The 20,605-nt window shown below is 63.2% G+C and overlaps 2 protein-coding genes across 3 annotated transcripts in view; one reads left to right on the top strand and one right to left on the bottom strand.

Moving 5' to 3' along the window:
- MAST3 (microtubule associated serine/threonine kinase 3) overlaps window positions 1-5,291 on the bottom strand; it is a 29,893-nt gene extending 24,602 nt beyond the window's left edge. For both annotated transcript variants that reach the window (XM_059870237.1, XM_059870235.1), the window contains exons 1-2: window positions 5,210-5,291; window positions 2,266-2,297 (exon numbers count right to left, since the gene is read on the bottom strand). In XM_059870237.1, coding sequence (XP_059726220.1) covers window positions 2,266-2,297; window positions 5,210-5,248 — 71 coding nt within the window. In that variant the 5' untranslated portion in view covers window positions 5,249-5,291. The remainder of the gene's footprint in view (window positions 1-2,265; window positions 2,298-5,209) is intronic.
- Window positions 5,292-7,499: 2,208 nt separating this feature from the next.
- Window positions 7,500-11,888, top strand: IL12RB1 (interleukin 12 receptor subunit beta 1). The gene is made up of 14 exons (XM_059870079.1): window positions 7,500-7,885; window positions 7,965-8,134; window positions 8,216-8,379; window positions 8,855-8,897; window positions 9,020-9,124; window positions 9,209-9,291; window positions 9,369-9,594; window positions 9,673-9,843; window positions 9,921-10,022; window positions 10,143-10,283; window positions 10,359-10,502; window positions 10,620-10,716; window positions 10,798-10,879; window positions 10,980-11,888. The coding sequence occupies exons 1-14, from the start codon at window positions 7,713-7,715 to the stop codon at window positions 11,487-11,489; spliced, it is 2,211 nt and encodes a 736-aa protein (XP_059726062.1). The 5' UTR covers window positions 7,500-7,712; the 3' UTR covers window positions 11,490-11,888.
- Window positions 11,889-20,605: the final 8,717 nt, after the last annotated feature.

Genomic DNA, 20,605 nt, shown 5'->3' on the forward strand with positions numbered 1-20,605 from the left:
GCACCGGGTGCCAGGCAGGTGCAGCTCTGTGCCACGGGTGCCACGGGGCACAGGGCGGGCTGTGACCCGCGGTGCCAACACAGCTGGTGCACCTTGTCCCCGGGGCAGAGCACAGCGGGCACAGGGCCCGGCCACCGCCTCCACCGGCAGGGCACCTCAAGGGGCTTGGGGCATTTGGGGGAGGGTACAGGAGGGACAGGGGAACCCACCCCCAGAGCAGTTCCTCCTCACCTTCAACACGTGGCAGAGCAGAAAAGGTGACAAAGGAGGTGCCATCCCCAGTCCCACCCTGCTGCCATTACAGTGTCCTGGTCCATTCTCGAAGTCCCCCTTCACAGCAGGGGTGCTCAGAGCCTGAGCTTGAGCTGCTGTCACAACATCCCCACTGGGGCTCCCCAAAATGGGCCAGCCAGCAGCAGAACAAAGCCAGCAGCACAGCCAGGCTGGTTTTGGGGTGTGCAGGGGTTGGCACAGGCCCCAGCCACATCACTCCATGAGTCCCATCAAAGACAGTCGTGCCCTTTTGAGGTGCCCCAGGACATCCCTGGTGGAGGGGACCCACCTTTCTGCCCCCATCTCCACCTCTCCCCCCTCATTCCCTGGAGCAGGCGACCACGGTTCCCAGGGAGGGTTTGGGGGGGGGGGGGGGGGGGATCTTACCTCCAGGGGTGCAGGGTTAGTAAGGGGCTGCAGGGGCTGCAGGGGCTCAGCAGCGTCGGGCTCTGGCTGCTCGGAGACAAGCTGCAAGGCAAGACGTGCCGGCGAGGTGTCAGCCGCTGGTGGATGGCGCTGGTGGCCCCTCGGTGGCACCGTGCCCTGGGGCTGGAGGGGCCCGGGGGCCCTGAGAGGAGGGGACAGGGGCTGGGGGGGGGTCAGGCAAGGAAAGTGAGGCAGAGCTGGAGGGGGAGGGCACAGGACAGCAGGGACACCGCAGGGTCTGAGGCTGGGAAATACAGCGGGTGGTCTGGCGCTGCCGCGGGGCTGTCACCGGCACGGTCCGGGGCTGTGACTGCAGGAAGAAGGACCAGGACCTGCGGCCCGAGGGTGGGGATGCCGCGGGGTAGGAGTGGAGCGGGATGGAGCGCGTGTCGGGACAGGGAAGCAGCGGGACGGGGATGGCTCAGGGTCCTGCCGCCCTCCCCCGGTGCCGGTGCCGGTGCCGGTACCGGCGCGCCCCGCCCCGGCTCCCACTCACTCCAAGGTCAGCGAGGGGATCTTCAGCCTGTCCCGACGCGACTTCATGTCGCCGCCGCCGCCCCGCTCCGCTCCCGCCGCACCGGCTGCCCCCGCGCTGGGCGGCTCCCGCGGGCGGGCGGCACCGGCGGCCCCGACGGGGCTCCCTGCTCTGCCCGCCGGGCCCGGGCCCGCCCCCGCGGCACGGCACGGCACGGCACGGCACGGCACGGCAGGGCACGGCACGGCACGGCAGCCGCCGGCCCCCCGCGCACCCGACCCGGCCCGCCCGGTCCAGCGGCGGCCCCGATCCGGAGCGCTCCCTGGATGTGCCGCTGCTGAGGCACCGCAATGCCAGCACGGCCCCGGTACGGCCCCGGTACGGCCCCGGTACAGCCCCAGTGCATCCCTAACCGTGCCGGTACAGCTGCAGTGCATCCCTAACACGGCCCCAGTGCTCCTGCCCTGCATCCCCGGCACAGCCCCAGCACAAACACCCAGGGCAGCTCTGCAGCAGCCCCCTACCACACCCCAGTGTACCCCAGTACATCCCAGTACAATCCAGTACTGCTTAGAACACCCCAATACACCCCATTGTACCCCAGTACTGCTTAGAACACCCCAACACACCCCAGTACATCCCAGTACACCCCAGAACTGCTCAGAACACCCCAACACATCCAAGTGTACCCCAATACACTCCAGTATACCCCAGAACACCCCAGTACACCCCAGTCCACTCCAGTACTGCTTAGAATACCCCAACACACCCCAGTACACTCCAATAATGCTTAGAACCCCAACACACCTACAGCAGAGCACAAACACCCCAGTACACCCCAGTACACCCCAGTACATCCCAGTTAACCCCAGTACACCCCAGGAGATGCACAATCAGGTCCCTCCAGTGCCAGAGAACATGATGATGCCACCCCAGATTTGGGGACAACAAGCCCTGGTGCCGTTCAACAGCCATCCCTGCCTGGTGCCATTCAACAGCCATCCCACAGCATGGTGGCAGTGCTGTGTCCCCAGGTGTGACCCTCCCGGTGACACCCACCCCTGCCCCGGGTGGCCCAGCTGGGCACTTACGCTCTTCCTCGGCGCGGCAGGCTCAGCTCCTTCTGCAACAAGAGAAGCACGAGGTGGGGTCAGAGCGTGGCCCTGGGAGTCAGGGATGCCACCTGCCACCCCTGCCAGCCCCACCCACACACCTGGCAGCACCCCCACTGCCACACACTGTCACTGCAGGGTCGATCCCCACTCACAGTGCCCAGGGGGAGGGTGACAAATCACCCCAGGCCAGCACAAGAGGACATCTTCCAGTGTCCCCAGGGCTGCTGCTGCCATGGCCAGGCCCAGGAGCGATGGAACGAGGGTGGTGCAGAGGGAGCAGCACCCATGTGCCCAGCTGGAGCATGGCCCCAGGATGGTGGCTTCACCCTGTCCCCCACCTCGTCCCCCCCAGCCCAGGAGTGGGAAGCAGCCAGCAGCCCTTAGGTTATTTATTTTTCCAGGCTCTGGGAATATTTCTTGTGAGAACTGTTTGCTCACAGGTGGTGCGAAGGGCCAAAGGGCAGCTGGGGACAGGAACCCATGCCAGTGCCATCCTCCTGGTATGCTGGGCACCATCCGGCTCCAGCACTGTCCCCACCCCTGTGCCACCTGTCACCCCACAGAGTGTTACAGGTTCTGCCAGCACACTGTGAGTGGCACAACGTGGCCAGGCTGATGTGTGTCCTGGCACACCGTGGGATGCAGGGACATGTTAAAGGTGCTGGTTAAAGCCCCATCACTGCCCTGATCCTGTGCCCACTGGTCCCGTACCCCTGAGCAGCCAGGACTCATTTTTGGCACAGGCACGAAGCTCCCTGTGGGCTGGAGCTGCTGCCACCCATGTGGGGGCCCCCAGCAGCATCCACCCACCCCCCAAACCCCGGGGTAGCCATGCCCCATCCTGCTGCCCACGCCACGCAGCCCCAGTGGAAATCCCGGGATTGGGGCGCGCTGCAACGCAGTGATGCAGCAGCATTGCCATGGCAACGAGTGACATCATGCCTGGGTGCACAGGGACTCGGCAGCCCCGGGGCCCACGGGTGCGTGTCTGCCCCAGGGTGGCATGGGACATATCTGTGAGAGTAGGGACGGGGGACAGGGCGTGGGTGTGGGTGTCCCTGTGCACCCAGCACAGGCTGACCCCAGGCCCGGGCAGGGTGAGGGGATTTGGGGTCCTTACATGGAGCAGGAGCCCCCAGCACCCTCAGCCAGCCCTGCTGTCACCCAGCCCGATCCCCAGCCACCCCTGGAGCTGTGCCACTGGCCACCAGCCCCTGTGCAGGGCAGGGGACAGAGGGGGGGGTCACGACTGGGGTTTCACTGCTCAGCTGTGTGCAGATGGAACAGTGGGACAGGGGACTGTCCCCCGTGCTCACCCACACCCATCTCTGGGTGCCAGTGCTCAGAGAAGCCAATACCCTTCACTGCCAGGGGCTCCCCGGCCACTCTGTGTCCCTAGAGACACCCAGAGCATACCCTGGTGGCCCTGAGGACCCCTGTGGGGGAAGTGTCACAGAGTCAGCATCCATAGGGTGCCTGACACACCAGCACTGTCCAGGACTGTGCCTGTCCCTTCAGCAGGTCCCAGTGGGAGCCAGGATTAACCATCAGCTGATCCCTGTCAGGACAGCATTAGGGACAGCACTGAGGGTGGCATCAGGGATGGCAGTAGGGATGGCATCAGGGATGGCATTGGGGCAGCATCGGGGACAGCATTGCTGCTCAGCCCTTTGGGATTAAGTCCCTGGTGGGAGCCCCTTCCCACCCCTCCTGCCATGGGCATGTGGGCACTCAGCCAGGTCCCACGGCTCTGCCCTTCCCGGGACTGCCAGGAACAACACCCAGAGCCCCGAGCCCCGGAGCCCACGGCCTCGGCTCTGTCCATGGCACCCGCGGGGCGGCAGCTCCGGCACAGGGCTCTCCCCCGGGCTGAGCGTGCAGCGGAGCGCAGCTGCCCGAGGAGCTGCCAGCTCGGATGAAGGCAGCGCCGTGCCATCCTCCAACCGCGCCGACAGCTCCGCCCGGGCCCCCCGGATACTGCAGATGGGGATGGAGGCGTCAGGTCACCCGGAAAATCCGGCTCAGCGCTCAGCTCTGCCAGCCGGGGGGTCCCCGGTGATCACCCCTCCGAGCGCGGCAGCGAGCGCCGGGGTTCCTGCGGGAGCGGCTGCAGGACGGGCAGGAGGGTGGGTGTCCCTCTGCCTAAGGGAGCAGGAACGCCAGGCAAGAGAGGGGCTCAGAGAGGGGCTGGCACAGCGGTTCGGCACGAACCGGCATCGGGAGCTGGGCTGGAGGGACCACCGTGCTCCCACAGGAGCCCCCACACGGTTGGGTACCCCCCGCCAACATCCCATGACACAGCCGGGGCTCAGACCCTGCCAGGCTCCCGGGTGGGTGCCCGGCTCCTGTCCCACCTGTGCCACACTGCTCACACGCAGCACCCACCTGTCACCCACAGCCCCCACCTCTCACACACCCCCACGCGAGCCCCCCACTCCCGCACGCAGCACCCCCTCCTCTCACACTCCCGCAGAGCACCCAACTCCCACCGGCAGCACCCACCTCTTGCACACACAGAGCACCCCCCTCTCACCCGCAGCACCCACCTCTTGCACACGCAGCACCCGCTTCACACGCACCCAGAGCACCCACTGCTCCCCTCCGGCACCCCCCCTCTGCACAGCCACCCCCGGAGCACCCACCTCCCAACTTACAGCACCCACCCCTCGCAGAGCCGCATCCGGAGCACCCACCTCCCACCCACAACACACACCTCCCACCCGGAGCACCCACCCCTCACTCAGAGCACCCCCTCTCACCCACAGCACCCCCCTCTCACCCACAGCGCCCGCCTCCCGCGCCCCCGCAGCGCCCACCCCTCGCAGACCCGCACCCCCAGCCCAGGCTCACCGGGAGCGGGCTCCCCGCGCTCCCTCCCGCCCCCGCCCCCCGGCCTGCGGTGCCGGTGCCCGGTGCTCACCTGGAGGCCTCGCCGCCGCAGGATGCTGGGCTCGTCCATCCCGCCGCGCCGCCGCCGCCGCCTCCCGCTGCGCCCGCTCCGCCCGGTGCGCCCGGTCCGCCCCGCCGGTGCGCCCGGGGCGCCGCCCAGCGGCCCCGCCGCGTCACCGGACGCGCATCAGCACGGAGCCCGGGGCTGGCACGGCACGGCACGGCACGGCTCGGGGCTGGCACGGCACGGGGCTGGCACACATGGCATGGGGCTGGCATGGCACAGAAATCGCATGGCATGGCGCTGGCACAACATGGGGCTGGCAGGGCACAGGGCTGGCACAGCATGGCATGGGGCTGGCACAGAACAGAACAGAACAGAACTGTTATGGCATGGCATGGCATGGCATGGCACGGCGCTGACACAACATGGGGCTGGCACAACACAGCATGGGCTATGGGGCTAACATGCATGGGGCTGGCATGGCACACCATGGGGCTGGCACAGCATGGCATGGCTGGCATGGCACAGTATGAGGCTGGCACGCCACAGGGCTGGCGTGGAACAGCATGGGGCTGGCACGGCACGGGGCCAGAGCAACACAGCATGAAGTGGCAGAGCACACCATAGGGCTGGCATGGCCTGGGCATGGCACAGCATGCCATGAGACCCACATGGCCCAGGGCTGGAATGACACAGCACAACATCAGAGAGGAAGGCATGAGGCTGGCATGGCACAGAGCTGGCATGGCACAGGGCTGGCACAGCAGAGCAGGGTGTGGGGTTGACAGGGCATGGTGCATTCTGGGTTTGGTACATTCTGGGTTTGGCACAGTCTGCCTGGCTCAGTACAGCCCAGTGTGGCACAGTCTGGCATGGCATGGCACAGTATAGCACATCATAGTGTTGGCAAAGGCTGGCACAGTCTGCCTGTCTCAGCACATCCTGGCACTGCAGTCTTTCATGGCATGGCACAGCCCAGGCCTGGCACAGCCTTTCTGGCTTGACACAGCCCAGCACAAGAGCTCTGGCACACAGATGATGGCCTAGGGCTAGCACAGTCTGCCTGGCATGGTACAGCCCAGCATGGCAGGGCCTGGGGCTGGCACAGCAGGGGTTGGGGCTTGGTGTGGTCCAGCCCAGGTCTGTCCTGGTTGCCACAGAGCAGCACAGAGCATGTGGCCTGGGATAGCACTGCCCAGCATGGTCCAGCATGGCATGGCACAGCATGGTCCAGCATGGCATAGCTTGGCATGACACAGCATGGCCTGGGCTGGTTCAGCATGGCACAGCCCAGTCCAGCCCAGTCCTGCTGTCTGCACACACAGCAAAGCCCAGCACGGCCCAGTTTGGCACGGCACAGCTTGCTGTGTACCCCCACCCCGGGCAGGACAGGGGGACACACAGGGAGGGCACACGGAGGTGCCAGGGGACCCTCTGTGCCCCCAGCCCGGCCGTGCCCACGCTGTCCCAGCGCAGGGACACTCCCGCCACCGCCGCCCTCCGGCCCCGAGCAAGGGCCACACAAGGGGCCGCTTTCTGCGGGAACAAGGGCACTCTGTGCGCGGCCCTCGGTGCCACCCGGCTCCACCGTCGCGGGTCACCCGCCCTGTCACACGGCTCTGCTGCCCCGGGGCTCTCCTGCCTCACTGGGGCTTTGTTCTCGCGGCGCACGCAATGAGCGGCTCTGGGGACAAACACACCCGACTGCCCAAAAAAAAAAAAACCCCAGAGAATCCCAACCTGGAGATTCACCGCGTTACGGGCAGAGCACCAGAAACACGCGGCGTGCCAGAAAAAAAAAATAAAAACCGAAAGCCCCAAGACTCATCTTTGCTTACCTTGCTCTTCTGGCCGTGCCGGGGCACGTGGCGCGGCCGGGACATGCGGTGCGGCCGCGGGGCAGGGCCGGCCTCATCCCGGCAACCGTGCCGCCAAAAAAAGGGGGATATTTTGGTCGCTTTCTCTTTTGTTTTTGGTAAAAGTGGGGCATGCACTCACGTCTAGGGCTCTGCCCCGCCTGGGAACGGCACGCTCTCAGCAGAAGAGGAAACCCCAAGAGCGGGAAGCTGCGCTGAGCACCGGGGCTGTCGCCACGGCCGAGAGGGGCACCGAGGGGTGCGGGGGGATCGGGCAGCCGGGAAGGGCAGCGGAGCCCCGGATCCGGGGTGGGACAGCCCCGGTGGGCGATGCTGGGCTGGCTGCTGGCGGCGCTGGCGGCGCTGGCGCAGGGCGGTAAGTGCTCCTGCGGTGCTGGGAGATGAGAGATAACTTCAGAAGACTTTCAATGAATGATTCGGGGGCGATAAGACCTGGGGAGCTCCCGGAGAGAGATGGAGATACTCACCCAAAACCACAGGGACGGATTAAAGATGGTGATTCCCCACTGGCCGGGGCGAGTGGCACCGGCCAGCGCCGCATCACCGGGGAGGGGGAACACGGGGGGCTTGGGGCGAGAATCGCTGGTGCCGCTGCTCTGATTCCCCATTTGAGCAACACCGCAAGCAGGCAACAGCCACACCACTGCTCCCCCATGCACGGGATGGAGTCGGGATGCAGGAGCCTCCAGCCGCTGCCCTGTCCCGCAGGCACCCTGGCAGCCCACGATGTCTCCTGCTGGATGAAATGCAGCACCCCCAAGCCTTTCCACTGCTCCTGGCCGCCCCTCGGCCCCGCCGGCAACACCTCCTACATCCTGAACCTCTGGTGAGTTGGGCAGCGCGGCGGGGAGGGGGAGCCCATGGGATGAGTCCCGGGTGCCACCCTGTGCCTGCTCCCTCCCCAGCTTTGAGAAGCGCGGCCTGTGCAGACGGTTTGAGGCGGGCACGGCGACCAGCTACAGCCCCTCACGTAGCCAAGTGTACATCTTTGATAACACCACGGCCTGGGTGGAGGCACGCTGGGGGGACCAGGTCCGCAGGACCCCCAACCACACCCTGCCCCTCAACGAGGCTGGTGAGTGCCCCAGGGCCGGGCTGGCAGCCAGCACTGGCACTGAAAACTGGCAGACCACCCCAAACCACCTCATCTTTCCAGTCAAACTGGATGCACCTCGCACTGGGATGTCCTTCTCTGAGACTGGTGGCCAGCTGAGGGTGCGGGTGCCACAGCCGCAGTGCAAAAGCCTGAAGCAGTCACTGAAGCAGCCCCCAAAGCACGAGGCTCGCTTCTGGAGGGTGGGAGACAGCAACTGGACACAGGTAAAAATGCTGTTTGCTGGAGCTGGCAGTGACTGACAGCACAGTCAGGAGCATCACAGCAGCCCCGGGAGTGTGGGGGCTCAGTGATGTCACTGTCCCCCCCCAAACCCAGCTGTGTCCCATCTGTTTCCCTGGGTTATCAGCTCTGCCTTGTCCTCTGGCCATGGGATCCTGCTGCTGCCCATAACAGGATTCTCAGGGATTACACAGACAAAACCCCAGATTATAGTAATGACGACAATGGATCAAATCCAGATGCTTGTCCCCAGTGAAGCTGTCACATCTGGGGACCCCCATCCCTCTCAGCTGCTGTCAGGAAGGTCCCAGGTTTGAGGGGGCCCCTGGCCACCATTTCCCCTGCACTGTTTGGCTCTCCCAGCCCCTGGGGTGTTTGGGGATCACAGGGCAGCACTGTTGTCCCAGTAAAATACTGGTTTTACTGGAAGGGTGTCTCCATGCCTGGTTCTCTCTGCAGGTGACATGTGAGACAGTGATGGTGACTGCTAAAGAAAACTCAGGTTGGTTTATCCTGTGGGGTTGTTGGGGACAAGCATTTCCTAGGGATGCTCCCCAGCCTGTGATGGCCAAAAGTTGGGGAAAGGAGGGGTCACCCCCAGCTGACCCTGCCACCCCTCTCTAGTGACCTGTGCCCTGGGGGTCAATGGCACCTTCGTGGTCCAGCTCCGGCACAAGCCTCCTCACTGGAGCAGCTACTGGAGTGACTGGAGCAGCAACATCTCTGAGGGTGAGGAAGAGGAGAGGAGCCTGCTGAGATTCCTAACAGCTCCCAAAAATGTTGATGGCTCAGTCAGGCCTGTTCCTCCTGCAGAAATCCTGAGGAGGCCGGTGCTGAGCCATCAGCTGGGCAGACTGGGGAGAGACGGGCAGCGGGTGCTGAGGCTGAGCTGGCAGGTACAGAGGCATCTCTGGGGCTTTCCTGGGTGTCCCCCACCACCTCATCCCCCTAGTCACCCCCTTTTCCTCCCCAGCCAGTCCTCATGGAGCAAAAGGATGTCACCTACAGGCTGAACGTCAGCATGCTGGCGTGTGGCTGTGCAGGGTCAGATGAGGAGGACACGGTGGAGCTGGGCGGGGAGGTGACAGAGCACAACCTCACCCTCTCCGGGGCGGAGTACGAAATCCTGCTGACCGCCGCCAATGCCGCGGGGCAGGGGCCGGCGCAGCAGCTCCGTGTGCCGGCAGAGCAGCGCGCAGGTACCCGCTGAGCTCCCCCGGCAGCCCCTCGGGCGTTATTTTTTCCACCTACCTCGAATGTCCCTCATTTCATCCCAGATCTCAGCTTCAAGGAGATCAGCGTGGCCGGCAGCACCGTGACTGCGCAGTGGGAAGCGCCGGTGCCCGGCGATGCTTTCTGCTTCGAGCAGCAGACACTGCCAGAGCCTCCGAAACAGGGAGTCTGCAGCCAGCAGGAATTCCCTGCCAACAGCATCCACGAGCAGAGAGGCAAGGGAGCGCCCCAAGACCCCGCTGTCCCCCCAGCCGGGGTCAGAGGGTCTAACCAGCAGCCCCGGTTCCCCCAGGAGCGCTGGGAGCGCGGGGCTGTCACCGCCTCGCCGTGCACGGCCGGGACACGGAGCGGGGCTGGGCCACCTTCGCCCTGTGGCACCGCTACACCAGCAACGGTGCGTGTGGAGCACGGAGCACCGGGGCACGGAGCATCCGCACCTGGCTGCACTGCAGAAGGGGCGCTCCTGAAATAATCCCCACAATAACCTCCCCCCACAATGTTTTTTTGCCCACAGATTCGCTGGACGTGCCCTTCAACATCAGCACCGGGGGTACCGAGGCTGTGCTCCGCTGGGAGCCGTCCCCGCGGGCCGCCTGCCCCGGCGCGCTGGCCAAGTACCTCGTCTGCCACGTGGCCGAAGGGGACAACGTGACCTGTGAGTGGGACCTCATGAGCCCCTGGGACGGGAGGAGGGTGCCAGACTACCCCACATTCGGTTTCGTTTGCCCAGACAGTGAAGTGGATGCCACGGCATCAAACTACACCCTCCAAAACCTCCAGCCTGGCACAGGCTACAGGGTGGGGGTTTGGGAGGTGACAGAGGACAGCGAGAGGACCTGCAGTGCTTGGTGGCCCTTCCAGACCAAGGCGCTGGGTAAAGGCTGAGACCCCGTGCCCTCCCTGCTCCCCACGGGGACTGCCCCTCACCCCAAACGCCTCCTGTGTCCCTGTTGGGGCAGGAACGCCACCATCCAGCCATGCCTACCCTCAGGTCCCCAGGGAGCACCGTGGAGTGGCAACCTGAGCTACCTGGGCATCTGGCTGGGTGTCCCTGCTGCGGCTGCCATCTACCACCTGAGCAAAAGGAGGTGACAGAGTGCCCTCGTCCCCAAAGCCGCTCAGGCCACCCCCACCATTACCCACACCCTCACCAACCACTCCCTCCCCAGGGCTCGCCACCTCCTCTTCCCACCCCTTCCCAAGCCCGCGGGCACCAAAGCCATCCAGTTCCCGGCCGGAGACATGAGCCAGGTGAGGTGGAAGGTGCAGGAGGGGGCAGATCCCACAGCCCCAAACGCCCATGCACAGCCCTGGCACGGGATGTTCCACCCCAAACCCACCCAACCCTTAGGGCCAGCCCCGGACAGGCCTCCTGGAGCCCTCGGAGAGGTTCAACCCAGCCGAGCTGCTGACGGAGCCGAGTCCCAGCGAGGAGGCGACTGACACGGGCACCCAGTGTGCGGTGCCACACCCCGACGGGTCACAGCCCGACCCCGCGCTGGAAAAGCCGGCGACAGTGATGATGTCCCCGCTGAGCTGTGGGGAGGAGCTGCCCTTCGCCTACCGCAGGCAGGAGATGCTGAGCCCGGTGGGATCTCCACCCTCCGGCAGCACCAGCTGCACCGGGCACCCACCCGGAGATGAGGAGGAGGAGGAGGAGGAGGAAGAGGAGGGAAGGCAGAGGCTGCATCAGCCGCTGATCCCCATTGCCCTGCTCATCTCCGACAAACCCATCATCATCAGGGAGGAGGAAGGATGGGATCCCCCGCCGGAGAAGGCGCCGCAGCCATCGGCAGGCTGGAGCGGCGGGGACGGGCACGGGGTGTCCCCTGCAGGGCGGAGTGTCTGTGTGGGACGCTGAGGGCCCAGTCCGGGGGTGGCACCGGCACTTCCAGGGGGGTTTCTGGTTTCCAGGGCACGGAAGGTGATGCCTCTGGATGCAGCATTGCGCCAGGACAGGTTTTGGCCATGTAATTTCCAGCCTCAACCTTTCACTGGTGATGAAACCCGAGCGAAGGCGGCTGCAGAGCCTGGCCAGGACCGAGGCTGTTTCCATGCCTGGATTGGGAGGAGAGGCAGAACTTCATCCCAGCCAGCTGCTACCTCTGGAACCAGTATCCTGGTGGGGACACAAAAAGCCCCAGCACTAAACACCAGCTACCTAAAAAAACCCAAACAAACAAACAAACAAAACCAGAAAAAAAAAAGTGGAAAAAAATTAAACAGCAACATTAAAAAATTAAAATAACTGCACAAAGCAGCAGGGCTGAGATGGTTTTTCCTCGCCTGACCCGAGCAGATTACAGCAAGGATTTAGAGCTGGGGTTGAATCCACGGGGCTGGGGAGGACACAGCCAGGCAGCCGGGACGGGGGTGATCCATGGGGGCCCCCCAGCCCCTTCCCGTGGGGCCACGCCGCCGCCTGGGGCCTTATCTGGGACAGAACAGGAGATGAAAAGCGATCTGTGGTTTCTGTGCCTGGCGCGGCGGTGTTTACTTGCTGAGAGAGCAAAAAAGAAAAATCTTAAAAACCCAAAAGCTACGTGGGTTTAGTAACACGGGGAAACCCAGGTGCACAGCCGCGGCGTGTGAGCCACTGACACTCGGCCTCCTCGCTGCTGCTCTTGGCTCCACTCGTGTTTTGCAAAGTATTTCACTCAAACTGCGCTGGCAGCAGCGGAAACCGCGGCGGTGCCGAGCGGAGACAGCGCCCGGGGCGGCTCCTCCAGCCGGACCTCGGCCGGGACCGGGGGCTCGGCTTTGCGGCCACTCCCAGCGCTGCAGGGATGCGGCGGCTGCGGTGCTGCCGCTCCCACGGCTGGGGGTCTCATCCAGATGGGACCCCACCAGCGTGCCACCAGTGCCGTGCCACCACTGCAGTGCCAGCAGCAACGTGCCACCAGTGCAGTGCCACCATCACCGTGCCACCAGTGCAGTGCCAGCAGGGCCGTGCCACTAGTGCAGAGCCACCAGCTCAGTAGCACCACTGCAGTGCCACCATCACCGTGCCACCAGGGCCATGCCACCAGCACCATGCCACCAGTGCAGTGCCACTAGCCCTGTGCCACCAGCGCCGTGTCACCAGTGCAGTGCCAGCAGGGCCGTGCCACCAGCTCAGTAGCACCAGTGCAGTGCCACCAGCACCGTGCCACCAGCGCCATGCCACCAGCACCATGACACCAGCACCATGCCACCAGCACCATGCCACCAGCTCCATGCCACCAGCGCAGTGCCACCGGTGCAGTGCCACCGGTGCCATGCCACCAACACCATGCCACCAGGGCTGTGCCTCCAGCGCCGTGCCACCATCACCGTGCCACCATCACAGTGCCACCACCGCAGTGCCACAGCTGCCGTGTCACGGCTGTGTGGCCCCGCGCGTCCCGGCTCAGCTGCCGGTGGAGCCACGAGGTGGCACCAGCCCCACGTCCCCGCGGCGATTCCCAACCCCTCGGCAGAGCAAATCCATCGCTTCCTCCCCGCGTGTGGCACTCTGTGTCAGCCCCCCAAATCCCTGGGGATCGGCTGAGGGGGAAGATCTGGCATCCTGCCACGCAGAAGCCTGGCACAGAGATGAGGATTAGGGATTTTGTTGGGATTTGGGCGATGCCAGGCTCTAACACCACAGCTCTGTTCAGAGCTCACCAGGCTCATGTGGAGGAAGTATCTGGTTACGGGCAGGGAGGCACGCTCCGGTTTCAGCCCCTGTTTACAGCCGGTTTTGGGGGTCAGAGCAAAGAGGAGAAGCGCTGAGGGTCACTGGCAGCTCAGCACGCTCGGGTGGCAGCAGTAAACACAGGGCCAGGCTCGGGGCCAGCCGTGCCAGTTAATCATTCCTGCCCATGGAACAAGTTCACAGCAGGACAGCTGGGCCTGGCTACTGCATTAAAAACACCCTGGGCAGGGAGGGGACATGAGAGCCCCCTCATGGGGTCACTCCCCAGGGATCCATCCCATCCATGGTGCCACTCACATCCCCTCTGACACCTTCAGGGATGGCCCTGTCCCCGCCTATGGCTCTGTCCCCACCGGTGGCCTCGTGCATTTTTCCCCACAAGCGTCCCAAGCTGGCCAGTGCTCTGCCAGGAACACGGTGCCACGTGGAGCCATGGACGTGCCAGGGAAAGCTAATCAAGCCAGGCTTGCCAATTAGTGCTAGAGAGCAGCTCAGGACTTGCTAATTAGTTTAAATTTCACAGGACTGGTTTCCAAATGAGTCCCCAGGCGCCACACTGAGCTTGGTGACCCAAGGCCAGCTTTTGCAGCCAGGATGTGACTTTGCCTGCTCCTCCATCCCAGCACAGCACCCAGACGTGCCACAGGGCATTGGTTAGGCCTGGCAAGGGTCACTGCCACCCACAGCCAGAGGACAGCTCATTACACCCAGCAGGGGACTCACTACACCAAAGGGCACTCCTTCCAGGACAGCTCTGGGATAAGCAGCCAAAATCCACCCCAGCAGGGAAGAGAAAGGTCAGCCCAGTGCCATTAGGATGCATCAACTCCAAAGTCACTCCATGGGGTCCCCTGTTCACACCCAACAGTGCCCACACACTGGTGACAATGTCATTTGGTGGCACAACAAGCATCCCTGCCCTAAAAGGGAAAAACCCCTTTTCTCCCTATTCTCACAGGGTCCCTGTGCTGTGTCCCCAAAAGCAAATGGCACTGGGGACATGTGCACATGGATTGACCTGGCTCCACTTGCTCCTGTGGAGTAGAAAACTCAGCACTGCATCCCAAGGAAGCAGGTGGGGCAGCCAGAAGGAGCTGCAGGGAGGTGGGGGCAGCCTGGGGATTTGCTCTTGGCTCCCAGATTTTATAGAATCACAGGATCATTAAGGTTGGAAAAGCCCTCTGAGATCATCGAGTCCAGCTGCTGATCCACCACTAACCCATGTCCCCAGGTGCCACAGCACACAGCTTGTAAATCCCTCCAGGGCTGGTGACTCCACCACTGCCCAGGGCAGCCTGTGCCAGTGCTTGACAACCATTTCCATCAAGAAATTTTTCCTAATATCCAACCCAAACCTTCCCTGGTGTGACTTGGAGCCATTTTCTCTTGATTTTGGGGGATGTGATCTCAGAGGTAGAACACAAAATAGCCAAAGGGGTTTGCTAAGGCCCCGTCAACATCAGCTCTTGGGGGGGTCTGAGCCCCTGAGGGAGCAGAGGTCCATCCCTGCAGGCCCAGACTGATATTTTAACACCAGATTAAGTTGTTGTGCTCCCAGGTTGAGAAGTCTAACCTGTTTTCCAGCCTCGGGGAAACAGCCTTGTGGAGCCACAGCGTGGCTTTAACAGGGGCAGAGGAGAAGGTCACAACCCTGCAACCCCCTCCCTCATTCATCCATCCCTTTCCCAGCCCCTTCCCTCATCCATCCATCCATCCCTCTCCCAACCCTTTCCCTGCACCCAGCACCAGTTCCTGCTCCCCAGACCCCATCCTGGAGAAGAGCTGATGCCAGGGAGAAGTCTGAGCCCAGCCTGACCACCAGCCGTGGCCGGGGGCAGGATTATTTGCTGAGCAAAAAGCCATCGCTGCCACCACCTCCACAATGCCACCCGCTGCCAGGCAGATTAGGTGACTTAATCCCTAAGCAAACAAACTGATCCCTGGGATTTTTTTTTTTAATTATTTTATTTTAAGCAGAATTCAAAGGCTGCAGATAGCTCATCTCATCCACCCCCCAAGCACTGCAAAGCCCCCCTGAGCAGGATATCCAGCCCTGTGGTAGGAAACCTCTGCTGCTGGGGAATTGGGGCTTTTCCTCCCTAAAAAATGCTTCTGGGTTCTTCTCCCTCCCCAAAAAACCCCCAAGCATTGCTGGTACAGGCATCCCAGCAGGGGAAGGGGCTGCAGGGCCCAGAGCTGGACAGACGGACACATGTGGACAGAGAGCCACCAGCCACAGCTGGGCTCAGCTTGTTTTCAGAGTCACGGGGGTTTCAGCGGCGGCGTTTTGCAACCGTTCGGTGTCACAACAACAACAACAACAACAACTCGGTTCTACTTCGCAAACAGGCCCCGGGGCCGCCCCGGCTCTTTCCTGCTCACGTCAGCTGCAGCAGCCTCACCCGGGCCGCGGCTATTTCCAAACCCGGCCACGGAAAACGACTTGAAGCAGCAGCGAAAGTGAATATTTCATCTTCCCCCTCGACCCAGAGGGGCTCGGAGCTGCCCTCGGGGCGGCACTGGATGCTCAGATCACTGAACACCCCTCCGGGATGCTGCGAGCCCCAGCATGCCAGCGGGAAAAAGTGGTTAAAAAAACCAAAACCATCTTCTCCCTGCCCGGAACAGCCGCCCATGGCAGGAAGCGTTTTCTTTCCTGCAGTTTCAGTGTTCTCGGATGGCTGCTCGCAGGGCTGCCAGCCCCAGGGCCAGCTCAGCCCCCTGGCACGACCGGAGCTTTCCAGGCTTTGGCAGCTGCGAAGCAGCCGCTATTGAATTACGGGATTTTTTTTTTTTCGTTTTCTTTTTTATTTCAACGGAAACTTTATAATACTACTAAAAGAAATCATAAACTCCTAGTGTCGGGAGGCGGGCGGCCGCCTCCGTGCGCTGCCCCGGGTATCGGGTGATCGGCAAGGGGAGGACGCTGCGCCCTTATCGGCACACGCCTTCCCTGCCCCCTTGGCAGCGGAGCCGGCCGGAGGTTTCGCAGCATAAACATATTTTGCTCAAGCAGACGGTCAGAGTTGAGCTAAGGACAACTCGATAACCAGAGAGCCCCCCCAAAAATCGCCTTTTTCCAGCAGTCTCCCCCATCTGTCTCATCCCAGCAAGCCGCCAGCCCAGCTTTGCAGAGATAAACACAGGACCGAGAGCAGCCCCCCTTCTCGCAGATCCGCTCCCAGGGTGTTTACCAGCTCTTTGCAGGCAGATTCCCTCTCCCTCATTTTTTCATACGCCAAAACCGCCGGGAAAGCGGAGGGAACTGGCTGGAGCCCCTCCGGGTCCGGCCGGCAGCGCCGCAGCCGCCCTCCCCACCGGCACTGCCCGGCGCAGCCACCTCCAACCAGCCGGGACCCCCCGGGCTATCGCTGCTCCATCGCCGGGCCGGGATGCGGTGGCATTTACACAGCTGCTCGGCAGGAAAATCCCTCTCCCTGCTCACAAAACCCCCCGCATTTAAAGATAACCGCCTCCAGGTGGTTGGGAAATGGGGAGGGGGGCTCATTGCAGGCTGCTGGCCAGGTGTGGGCATCCCTGCCTGGAGCCTTCTCTCCCCAAACCGAGCTTGGGCTGAGTTTGTTTTTGTTGTTGAAATCAGCTCAAATTTGCTGCTTCTTGCAGGGTGATAGGGAAGAAAAAAGGAGCAGAACCCGCTTTCTGAAGAGTCTGAGGTTGGGGCGTGGGAGGAAGGATCAGAGGAGGGGGGTTTGACAAGGCTGTCCCGTCACTGCTGAGGTCACAGGGAGCAGAGACGGTGACAGCCCCGCACTCCCGGCCTCTCAGCTGGGGACAGCCGTGTCCCCACTGACACCCAGAGCAGTGACTGTGGTGCTCCTGGTGCCACACGAATAAGGTTTTATCTGTGGGGTCAGGGCGTGGGGTGTCACCGTGCCACATCCCCCTGGACACGGCGGGAGATGTCACCGTGCCACATCCCCCTGGGCATGGCAGGAGATGTCACCGTGCCACATCCCCCTGGGCACGGCGGGAAATGTCACCGTGCCACATCCCCCTGGGCATGGCGGGAAATGTCACCGTGCCACATCCCCTGGGCATGGCGGGAAATGTCACTGTGCCAAATCCCCTGGGCATGACAGGAGATGTCACCGTGCCACATCCCCCTGGGCACGGCAGGAAATGTCACCGTGCCACATCCCCCTGGGCACGGCAACCCACCCGGGGCTGCACGGGGACTTCTCTGGGGTTTGTGAAGCGGCTCCCGGGAGTGACGGCAGCCCCAGCCGGGGTGTGGAGCGGCGCTGGGAGCAAAGTCCATCGTGCCACATCCCTGGCACAGGGCACGGCCGTGCCACCCGCGCGTGGCGTGGGAGCCGTGCCCCGTCCCCAGCCGGGCGGGCGCTGTCCCCGAGCTCCCTGTTTGTGTGCCAACACATCACGTGCCGCCGCTGGATGACCCCGGAGGGGGGGATTTTTTTCTTTAAGTGTTGTTGTTTTTGTTTTTTTTTTAAACAAAGACAAAATATTTGCGTCCCCACGGGGACGGCTCTGGGTCACTGAGCATGGAGCGCCACACTGGGGTCCCGGCAGGGGAGGGGACACCCGGCTCCGTGGGGAGGGTCCGGTGCCGGCGGCTCCGTCCCTGGCGCCGTCCCCAGTGTTTATACATAGACATGTTTTGCGCGGCACCGGCCCCTTCCTCGCTCCCAAACAACTGGAGGAAAGTCAAAAAGTCACAAAAATTTTCCATTGCCCGAGGAAGGGAGGGAGCGAGGAGTGACTGTGCAAGGGGCCGGGCAGTGCCAGCAGCGAGGGACCCCAAATGAGGGGTCAGACCCAAAAAAAAAAAACAAGGGGTTGGTTTTGATACAGTGAATAAAGTGAATAAAAGTGGCGGTTTGCTGCAAAGACAACACTGGCAGCACCGGCCACCATCGGGGTTTTTGGAGTGTCCCGGTGATGTCACCATGCTGCTGGCACGATCCTCACAGGGAATGGGACATGTGGCATGTGCAACACGGCCACCCAGCCGCTCCAAACCCCGTTTTTTTCCATCAAAAAAAAACAGTTTGGAATAAAAAAATCCAGCGGTTTCTCTGCAGTTTTCCCCCGCAGCCGGAGGGGCTCTCTGCCCGCACCAGGCTGGGGCAAAGCTGCGATTCCTGTCGAGCCGGCGGGAAAAGCCCCGGCGCAGGGATGCGGGGACTTTGCCTGCGGTTTCCGTGGGCGGGAGCAGCTCCGGCAAACAGCGGCTGAGTCAGCGGGCGGAGGGCGGCCGCGATGCCGCCCCGGCATGTCGGGGTGCGCGGCTGCTTCCCGGAGCCCTGGCAGAGCTCTGCCGCACGAAGGGGAGCCTCAGAGGCCCCGACCCCAAAGATGCTGCCAGGGCCGAGCCGCGCCGTCCTCAGCCCTGCTGCTTCTGCAGCGCCGGAGGCTGGGGCAAACCCAAAGCAAGGCCTGGTGCTGCTGGGGTCTGTGCGAGTCCCCGCGGTGCTCAGGGATCCTGTAACCCGGGCTGGGCAGGTCACAGTGTTCCTGAGCCTCCTGCTGCCCCGCAGGGTGCGAGTGCTATGGGCCCAGCATCCCTGCTGCCGAATTTGGGCAGTGCCTGAACCCCGACCCCAGCGCAGGGACAGAGAGGGCATTCCACTTCAGCCAAAATCTGGATTTATCATCACCGTCCAAACAGATCAGCCCCTGGTGGGTGCCCCCCAGCAGGTTCTGGGGTGGCTGCACCCCGCAGGGCTCAGCCCAGCCGCGATGGGGGAAGGCGGTGCTTGTTTTGGGAGCTGGACGGGAGCCCGGGCCGGAGGCAGCAGCGGCGCAGTTAATCCTGGCCCTCACAGGCCTGCGCCAGCCCCGGCACATTCTGTCCCTGCCAGCGCCGGGACGGCCACAGGCTTCGCATGTCACCGTCACCGACCCCCGGGCCACCGGACAGCAGCCTCAGCTGCCAGCTGGGCCACCGTGATGGCACCGAGCATCCTCCAGGGACAGACAGGGCTGGGGGAACGGGGAGCCCCTCAGTGCTGCAGGAAGGGGCCGCAGGACCGGCGTGTCCCGGCAGAGCCGTGAGCTGCACCGGGGAGGGGGCTCCCAGCATAATTTTGGGACTGAAAGGCAAAAATGACAGGCTAGAGGAGCAGAGCAGGGGCTGGGGGTGGGTTTCCGTGCCCATCGCAAGGAGCAGGTTCTGACGGATGGTCTGGGCAGCATTTTCCAGCGCACGGGGCCAAGAGCTATAAATAATCCCGCACTGTAATTGCATCACGCGCCTCCCGGCCGGGGTCGGGTCCCGGGGCTGCCGCGCAGGGCACGGGGCTGTTCCGGCTCAGCAGCCCCCCAGGGAGCCCCAGCCCCCCGTGCCAATAAACCTGGATCAGCCCAGGCTGCTCAATCGGGACTTTGGAGCCGGGGCAGATAAACAACAGAAGGTTGGAGGGAGCACCGGCAGCGCTGCCAGCAGTTGTGAAAGCACTGCCTGGAAGGGTCTGCACCGTGCCCTGGCTCCAAATGTCCAGACGAGGTATTTTTAGCCCCTCCAGGGCTCAGGATTCAGGAGTGCAGCCCTTTCCTGGCAGGAGCCCCAGCTTGGCCATGGCCCCCCAACCTCGCTGCGCTACTGCCCGACTGTACGAGAAAAACTTGGAGGCGTTGACAAGAATCCCTGCTGGAGACATCGCTGCCACACGGGCACCGGGAGCGCTGCCCACCGGCGTGGTGGCCTGTCCCCGCCACCGTGTGACGCCGTTTCACAGAAAGACACGGCAGGACAGGCACGGGGGGCTGGGCGCTCGCCTCCCCCTCGGGCCCGGGGAATAAACAGCCCCTTGTGCAGCCGGGGCAGATGATCCGGGGCTGACCAGCAGCCCCCGGCCAGCCCTGCTGATGGCACAGAATGGCTCCCTTGTGGCAGGCTGGGATCAGCCTGGTCACAGGGCTGCCTTTGGGGCCATCTTCACCTGGGGGGCGCAGCGCTGTGCTTCGTGTCCTCTTTGATGTCACCAAAAAAGCCCCAAAAGGCCACAGCACAGCGGGCACGGCTGCTGCTGCCAGCAGCAGATCCAGACATGATCCCCCCAAACGGGGATGCAAACAAATTCCCTGCGAGGCCGGTTAATCCTCCCCCGGGAAAAATTAATCAGAGCACCAGGGATGCCAAATAAAAAGCAGATTTGAATAAAGGTTGCAGGAGCACCAGGTTCTCACAAGCAAACACAGGGACAAGTTCTCTCCTCTGGCCCAGGGCAGGAGCACGTGCTCTGATGCAGCTGCGGGGCTGAGCAGCTCAGCAAACAAAAAAAATAAATAAAAGTGGGGGGGAATCACAGTCCAGTAGC

The sequence above is a fragment of the Haemorhous mexicanus genome, chromosome 29 (assembly GCF_027477595.1).
Source record: "Haemorhous mexicanus isolate bHaeMex1 chromosome 29, bHaeMex1.pri, whole genome shotgun sequence".
Lineage (NCBI taxonomy): Eukaryota > Metazoa > Chordata > Aves > Passeriformes > Fringillidae > Haemorhous > Haemorhous mexicanus.